At 46.9% G+C, this 8,404-nt stretch overlaps 1 protein-coding gene across 1 annotated transcript; it reads right to left on the bottom strand.

The window, feature by feature from the left end:
- Window positions 1–577: 577 nt before the first annotated feature.
- Window positions 578–3,008, bottom strand: LOC124698790. Its single transcript, XM_047231213.1, has 3 exons — window positions 2,547–3,008; window positions 1,239–1,346; window positions 578–872 (listed from the first exon to the last, which is right to left on the bottom strand). Exons 1-3 carry the CDS (start codon window positions 2,928–2,930, stop codon window positions 750–752), a joined length of 615 nt encoding a protein of 204 aa, XP_047087169.1. The 5' UTR covers window positions 2,931–3,008; the 3' UTR covers window positions 578–749.
- Window positions 3,009–8,404: the final 5,396 nt, after the last annotated feature.

Genomic DNA, 8,404 nt, shown 5'->3' with positions numbered 1-8,404 from the left:
GTAACGATCAGCGAGCAAAAAAATAAATAGATCTATGAGTCTGATCTCTAGCTTTCTCTTTGGGATGGCCCGCAGCAGCTCGTACAGCATGATTATGTCACTGAGCCCCCAGCAGGTCACACTGCTCACACTTGGAGTAAACTTCAGCCAGCACGCTCGCCAGAAAAAACGCGAGGGGTGCCTAGCGTTTTTATTTACACGTGTATTAGCAGGTTTTGTACAGATACTTGGAGCTGAAACCCTTCCAAACCGGTACAAACCCAGCCGGCCGAACAGTTCAGTACGTGTTTACAAGAGTCTTTGGCTGGTCCAGGGAAATCATTACACTCTAATCCCCTCCAAAACCTGTGTGCCGAACGAGGCCTTAGGTTTTGAATGTTTCCAGTTTCCTCTTCTCCATTATAAACTAAATGGTCTGAATTGGATCAAATAATGGGCAAACCCCTACATATTTTTCTTCTGATACGATTGATATTGCTGCAAACGGAGATCCAACTTGATGAAACTTGACAGTTATTAGGGATTTCTACGTATATATCATAATAGAAAGCAGAGAAGACTGTCGTAACATAAGAGGTTGCAGAGGAATTCCCTACTGTTGGGTTTTGGCGCGAGATTTATCACATATATTATGTTGAAATGTTAGATAATAACAGGTCTACAGCTAGCATTGCATTTACAGCTACATATCTAGTAAAGCAAGAAAAATATTGAGCTATCTATGACAACTGTTCTTGTGTCCTTGAGATTCAGAACACATCCATGGAGGGCCGGGAGATCCTATCATCTTCCAGTAGCTCATATGGATCGATGTATGGTGGTGGTGTCACGGGTTTCTTACTCCCATCATGTATAAAGCTTTGCCCAAAACACTGCAATAAAAATTTAAGGCAACCATAGAGTCACAGGATATTCCAGGGTTTCTGAGACTCAATATCAGAGGCTCAGAGTACAGTCCATGAAGTACTACACAGGTAAATTAAGAGCAAAACACACACTGGTGATATTATACTGATCTGAGGTGTCTATCTGAGCTTGAAAAAGTCTGTATATGATCTTAAGGTGTTCACTTGATTTTTATTTGCATATAATTAGATACTAACTGAAGGTTTACAACGTATATGTATGCCATTTCATAATAGGATCCAGGAATTGCTACATACACACAGATAAATTTGAGGAAAATCACATAAGTACTACATATTTCAGTGCGGGCTAACGGAAAAAGAGATGCTTACCAGATAAAGGCCAGCAAAAAGAGAAACTGTGACAATAATCAGAGGGCCAAATGCCAGGAAGAAAGTACCACCTAGTGATAATAACAACTTTGCCCGTGGTACTAGACCCTGAAAATAGATAAATATATGATAAGGGGAAGGCTACTTGGTGATTGTATCATTATCATATCATCATTGCAAACTGATAAGAAATTATGATGGACATTCATAGTAGTGGCCCAGTGTCTATGAAGTAACGAAACATGAATGTTTACTGTTTACATATGCAATTTTTAGCACACATCATTTAGAACAAATTGAAGCAATTATATCACTGAACCAGTGGTTACTAATCTACAGTTGATATAAAAAACATCTTGAATCAGATACCGCATTCAAATGTTCCGGAAATATTCATGGATTTTTTTTTACCATTTTGTTAGTTCTAGGTTAACCGAGAATTAAGTTAGTTGTAGGTCAACTCCAAAACCATTAGATTTGTGTGGAGATTCGTGCATATCAAAATTACACATGGGTGTGCAATTACACGTAGGTATGCAATTGCACTTTTTTTTCCAACTTACACATTAATTGCACATGAAATTGGGTGACCGTGAATTAAGTTAGTTCTAGATCAACTGAGAACTAGCCGCATCTTTTTTTTTAACAAAGTAAATGCTGATGCTAGATGATATTGGTTGAGGAACAAATCATATTCATAACAAGGGAAAAATTATTGCAAGATGGTAAAATGGAGAATAGGACAATGCGAGAAACATGCTAAATATCAAGTAGTACGCGCTGCATATGGCCTAACTCGAGTGCATGATTTCAACTATTGAAAAGCGTTTTGCGGGAAACAAAGATACACACTGTCCCACCAAGACCAATATACCGATGAAAGAAAAAAGGTCACTACTCTGTTGGGATCATGAAGATTATTTCTCGATAAAAAAGCTACAGCATTGGTTCAATAGTTGGCTCATTTTGTGGTGTTCTTCACAAGCACAGAGAACTGTATATGACAATTTCACAACGAAAAAGATTCTGGTGCATGCCAAATTCTTTGGATACTAATGCTTGTGTATCTATTGAAGTAATCCAGAACCACTTGCAGATTTCCTCAGCCAAACTAAGCAAGCCCAGTGAATCAAGATTATTTCAACTGCATGTATTACCATCTGCAGATAGCAAAGCATTGGCTGCTCCATTTTCAGTTAATTTTTAAAACAGGCCCGTTTATGTTTGCGTTTCAGTTACTACCGGCCTGCCATTACTACAAATTCAGAATGGAAGCTAAGAAGTAACCAGACAAGGAGAAAGCCGCACCTCAATGCCCTCGCTGTTGAGCGCCATGGACCGCTCTCTCTGCCCGTCCGCCCCGGCTGCGGCCCTCTCGAACTCCGCGGCCGCCGCCCCGACCACACGCTTCCTCCCCTCCTCTCCCCCAGGCCCTCCCTCTTCCGCCTCCGCCTCTGCCGCTGCCCCCGCCATCTCCCCCGAAGGGACTGACCCCGCCGACATCCCCCTTCGCCTCAGCTCCTTGGCGAACAGCGACTCTGGCGCATCATCCTCGCCGCCCCGGCCCCCATCCCCCTCGTCCCCACCGACGCGGCACCTCACGCGTAGGCGCGACGCGCGCCGCCCACGCGGCCCCAGCAAAGGCGACGGCGTGAGGGCCGGTCGCACGAGGTGGATCACGGCCATGGCCATGGTTGCTTTCCTTCGGTTGGTTTCGTGTGCTGCTCGATCTCTGCTGCGTGGAGGTCGGAGGAGGGCAACTGGGCAAAGCCCGGCTAGACTTGGCGACTTCTGGTGGCCTCCCGGCAAGAGATCGTACCGTTGGTTTAGTGTCAAGATTCGCTGTGAGGCGGGATGGATGGTGGGATCCGGCAGACGGTCCGTGCGGCTGGCGACGAATGGAAAGAACGCAAGGAAGCGGGAGCAACACGTGTACGCGTATGGTTGGTCGGGGTTGTTCCTGCGGAAGACTGCCATTCCCGCAACGCCCGACATTTTATCGGCTTCAGTCCTGCACCTCAAAGGCGATCCAATACGATGTTCCGTGCTCCAAGTCTGTCTCCGTTCCACATGGGCGAGTACCCACCTGTCGGCGACCAAATCCAAAACGCTTGTCTAGCGCCTCTCCCCTCCATCCCCACTCGATTTGCTGGCCGCCTCGATGGCCAATCTCTCCTGAGTCGGGCACCATCATGACGGATGGCTCCCTCGATGTCTTTTTCGCCGATGCTGCTTTGCCAATGTGTTCAAGAACGCGCCAGCAAATCTGTCCCTCCTCCACGCACAGAAAGTGTTCGGCGGCTTGTCTGGTAGGCGCGACAGGTCGCTGTTCATTGCCTCCTCGTCCACGGATGAATTTTAACAATTTGTTTTGCTTCAGAACTGGATAGCGGGGACGAGATGATCGTCCAAATGATGGAGGACGAGCAAGCCTTCGACGACGACCTTCGGGAGCATTTGTCGATCATCACGTCCCTCCAAAACATGCTTTACGCCGACGCGGAGAAGGGTTGCGCCGCGGAGGTTCAAATGGCGGGAAGAAAGAGGTCAAAGCCCTGGCAGAGGATGGAGGGGCATACCTTGCTGCACAATGACTACTTCACAGATGGCGCAACACCGGCCAACAATTTTCGGCACCGGTATAGGATGAGCAAGGGTTTGTTCATGAATATCCTCAATGATGTTCGAGAGTTCGACCCCTACTTCAAGCTGAAGCACGACGTTGTTGGCACAGCCAGGTTCTCGTTGATTCAGAAGTACTACCGCCATGAGGATGCTTGCATACGGATCAGCTCGTCGATACACAGGACTACTACCTTAATATGAGTGAGTATACTGCCATTGAGTGCATGTATAAGTTTTGCCGAGCTGTGGTGGAAAAGTTTGGCAAATACTACTTCGGAGGTTCAACTGAAGAAGAGACTGCAAGGATCACGGTTCAAAATGCAGCGAGAGGATTCCTTGGGATGCTTGGAAGCATCGATTGTATGCACTGGTCATGGAAGAACTTCTCGTTTGCTTGGCAAGGTATGTACAAAGGGCGTCATGGATATTGTAGTGTGGTGCTTGAAGCTGTGGCAGATTCTAACCAATGGGTTTGGCATTCTTTCTTTGGCATGGCGGGATCTCACAATAACATCAACTTATTACAGCGGTCTCTGGTACTTAGCAAACTAGTGGAAACTCATGCTCCACTATACAACTATGAGATCAATGTCCACCAATATACCAAAGGCTATTATCTAGCCGATGGTATATATCCAAAATGGGCAACTTTTGTCGAAATAATCCCGGTGCCATTAGGTCACCACTTTGCTTCGCGACATGAGGCTTGCAGGAAGGATGTCGAGCGGGCATTTGGTGTGCTTCAAGATCAATTTGCTATTGTTCAGTACCTTGCTCTAAACTGGTCTCACGACCAAATATGGGAGTTGATGCATGCACAAAATGATCATCGAGGATGATCGCAAGAATCGCGTCAGCACACATGTCATAGGGTCCTCTTGCGGAGGTTCATCACAAGGTGCCTGTGGATTTTGCTGATTTCCTCGCCATGCATGTAGAGATCCGTGACAGCAATGTTCTCGAGCAACTTTAAAATGATCTCGTTGAGCATCTGTGGAGGGTCAAAGGATTATCAGCAAATGCGGCGGTGCCTTGATCTAGCCCGAGTTTTATTATATTTGTTTAGTTTCTTATTGTTTGTTGTATTTTAATTTGAAAACAATTTTAGTAAACATATTTATTTGTATGCTATGTTTAATAAAATGGTTGTATTTTCGAATAATCTAACAAAAAATTAAGATCTCGTTTGGGGGACGTGACTGGCGACCGGAGATGCTCTAAATGGGATAATATATGGGTGCTAAGAGCATCTTCACCGGCAGCCCCGGTAGCATTTTGAGGGGCAGAATCAAAAATAGGCTCGAACCGGCGAGCCCCAAAAAGCGCCGGCGCAATTTCAAGGCTAGTAGACACTAGTAACATATGGGTCTTCAATCGGTATGATACTGACGATTGAGAAATCCGTCAGCGATTTTCTTTTTCTATGACGATAGGGCTTTTTCGCGTCACAGATGGCGATTTGGGCCGCTCGTCCCGAAAAAATAGTGACGGGCGAGGTCTAAACGTCAACGATTGTGCATAAATGAGCGTCGCGGGTTGTTGGCGGCCCGAACTGCGGAGTCAGCAGGGGGCGTCACAACAACTGGGCTTCGGGCCGGTGGACACACCTGACCCACACTCTGCACGCTCCTGTTCACGTACTTTTCTGTCTGCCCGCACAACAGTCCAAGCCTGCAGCACTGGGACCCATATTTGTAAGCGGAGACAACCACTGTATGCATACATGTACCTGGTCTGCAGCACTTGGGCCCGCATGTCACGTACCGACACGACTGATGTCTACGGGTGCTTCTATTCTTGTAGACAGTGTTGGGCCTCCAAGAGCAGAGGTTTGTAGAACAGCAACAAGTTTCCCTTAAGTGGATCACCCAAGGTTTATCGAACTCAGGGAGGAAGAGGTCAAAGATATCCCTCTCAAGCAACCCCGCAATCACGATACAAGAAGTCTCTTGTGTCCCCAACACACCTAATACACTTGTCAGATGTATAGGTGCACTAGTTCGGCGAAGAGATAGTGAAATACAAGTGGTATGAATGAATATGAGCAGTAGTAACGGCGCTAGAAAATAGCTTGCTGGCGTGCAGTTGATGGTAGTAATATTGCAGGAAGTAAACATGCAGTAGAACAGTAAACAAGCGGTGTTTGCAGTATTTGGAAATAAGGCCTAGGGATCCTACTTTCACTAGTGGACACTCTCAATATTGATCACATAAATAAATAAATTATCTTCCTTTGTGCTACATATACTCTTGTTTGATAATGAACACCATTCGTTGCGTAGGGCTACAAGAGCACCTCAATGCCGGAGTTAACAAGCTCCACAACATTCGATATTCATGTTTAAGTAACCTTTCGAGCATAATAGATCTTTGCAATCTAAACCGAGTACTAACATAGCATACACACTGTCACCTTTACACTATGAAGGGGGAATAGATCACATCAATACTATCATAGTAATAATTAACTCCATAACCTACAAGAGATTATGATCATAACCTACGCCAAGTACTACACGATGCACACACTTGTCACCATTACACCGTGAAGGAGGAATAGACTACTTTAATAACATCACAAGAGTAGCACATAGACTAATAGTGATACAAAGCTCATCATATGGATCTCAATCATGCAAAGGAATTCATGAGATCATTGTATTGGGGTACAGAGAGAGAGATTAACCACATAGCTACCGGTAGAGCCCTCAGCCTCGGTGGAGAACTACTCCCTCCTCATGGGAGACAGCAGCGGTGATGAAGATGGCGGTGGTGTTGATGGAGATGCCTTCCGGGGGCACTTCCCCGTCCCGGCGGAGTGCCGGAACAGAGACTCCTGTCCCCCAGATCTTAGCTTTGCGATGGCGGCGGCTCTGGAAGGTTTCTCGTACCGTGGCTTTTCCGTATCGAAGATTTAGGTCAGGGACCTTTAAATAGGCGAAGAGGCCGAGTCGGAAGGCTGACGGGGCGGTGACACAATAGGGGGGCACGACCCAGGCCCTGGCCGCGCCACCCTGTCATCTGGTGGCCCTGTGGCCCCCCTCTGCTGGCTCTTGGGTGTTTTGGAAGCTTCGTGGAAAAATAGGATGCTGGGCATTGATTTCGTCCGATTCCGAGAATATTTCCTTACTAGGATTTCTGAAACCAAAAACAGCAGAAAATAGGAACTGGCACTTCGGCATCTCGTCAATAGGTTAGTTCCGGAAAATGCATCAAAACGATATAAAGTGTGAACAAAACATGTAGGTATTATCATAAAACAAGCATGGAACATAAGAAATTATAGATACGTTTGAGACGTATCAACGACCCACCTGCGTGGGGCCGCATGTTCCGACAGCCTCCAGGCATGCGAAGTGGACCGAACCGTCAGTACCACCAACATGGGTTCCACATGTCAGTTGCCATGCCAGTTTTTTTTGCGCACGTGCCAGCACAAGTGTCTGCCTGCCGTCAATTCTGGACGCATGGCCCCGCAGGTCAGAGCTTGGTGGGCCTACATAATACGTCGGGCCTACGTGGGTCCCAAGTTCCATTCCCGTCGGGCCCACATGGAGATGTGGTGTGGCCCCGCATGTCAGTGCTTTGGTGGGCCCGCATGTCAGAGATTGGTGGGACCTCGTGTCAGAGCTTGTTGGGCCTACATACTTTGTCGGTCCTACATGGGTCCCACGTGACATTCCCATCGGTCCCACATGGAGATGTCTCAATTCTCGACGTGTGGCCCCGCATGCCAGAGCTTGGTGGGCCTACATAATATGTTGGGCCTATGTGGGTCCCGACTGCCATTCCCATCGGGCCCACAGGTACAAAATAAGCAGGTTTGATGACAACGAAGGCTTATTTGGTAAAACTATTTTGGGCTGGGCTGCTGACGGCCTATTTGTATTGGGTGGGGGGCTAAACTCTGGATATTTTGGGCCAGATTTAGGTGTGGACAAATATGTTATTTACTCTGGGGAACGTCACTCATTCTAGAACACTGTTCTACTAGACTCAGTTAGCAGGCTTTGTCTTCTTTCTCAGTAGCAGGCCTTGGCCGAACGAGTTGTTTACCCGTGCGCCCTAGCTAGTGAAAGCGGCGGGAGACACCTTGAAAAAAACACAGTGTTCGCGCCTTACAAATAGTATTCGGCGGGAGGGGAGTTCGACAAATTGTTTAGTTCACAGTTCACCACATTGTTTAGTTCACGGTGGGAGAATAGTCAGTGATAGTGAGCTTAGTAGATACATTGTCGGTTGCGCCGCCGTATCACTTCGACGCTCTCTGGCACGCGAGAGCGGATCTATCGCCGTCGCTCGCCATGGTGTGCACCCCTTGACTGTCGCCAGACTGCCCCCGACAAATCTCTGTTTTCGCTCTCCGGCAGCCACAGTAAGTCCCTAGCATATAGTCCCTCGATCCATTCTTTATGGAGTAGTATATTACTGTACTCCCTCTAGGAGAAAATATTAAGATTTTTGAAGTCAAACCGCCGGGTGAACTTTGACCAAATTTATGCCAAAATTAGAGTCTCAAATTAACACCATCGTATCCATCA

Source organism: Lolium rigidum, chromosome 3, assembly GCF_022539505.1.
Source record: "Lolium rigidum isolate FL_2022 chromosome 3, APGP_CSIRO_Lrig_0.1, whole genome shotgun sequence".
In the NCBI taxonomy this organism is placed as follows: Eukaryota; Viridiplantae; Streptophyta; class Magnoliopsida; order Poales; family Poaceae; genus Lolium; species Lolium rigidum.
The sequence above is the reverse complement of the archived record's forward strand: the minus strand, read 5'-3'. Positions and strand labels throughout refer to the sequence as shown.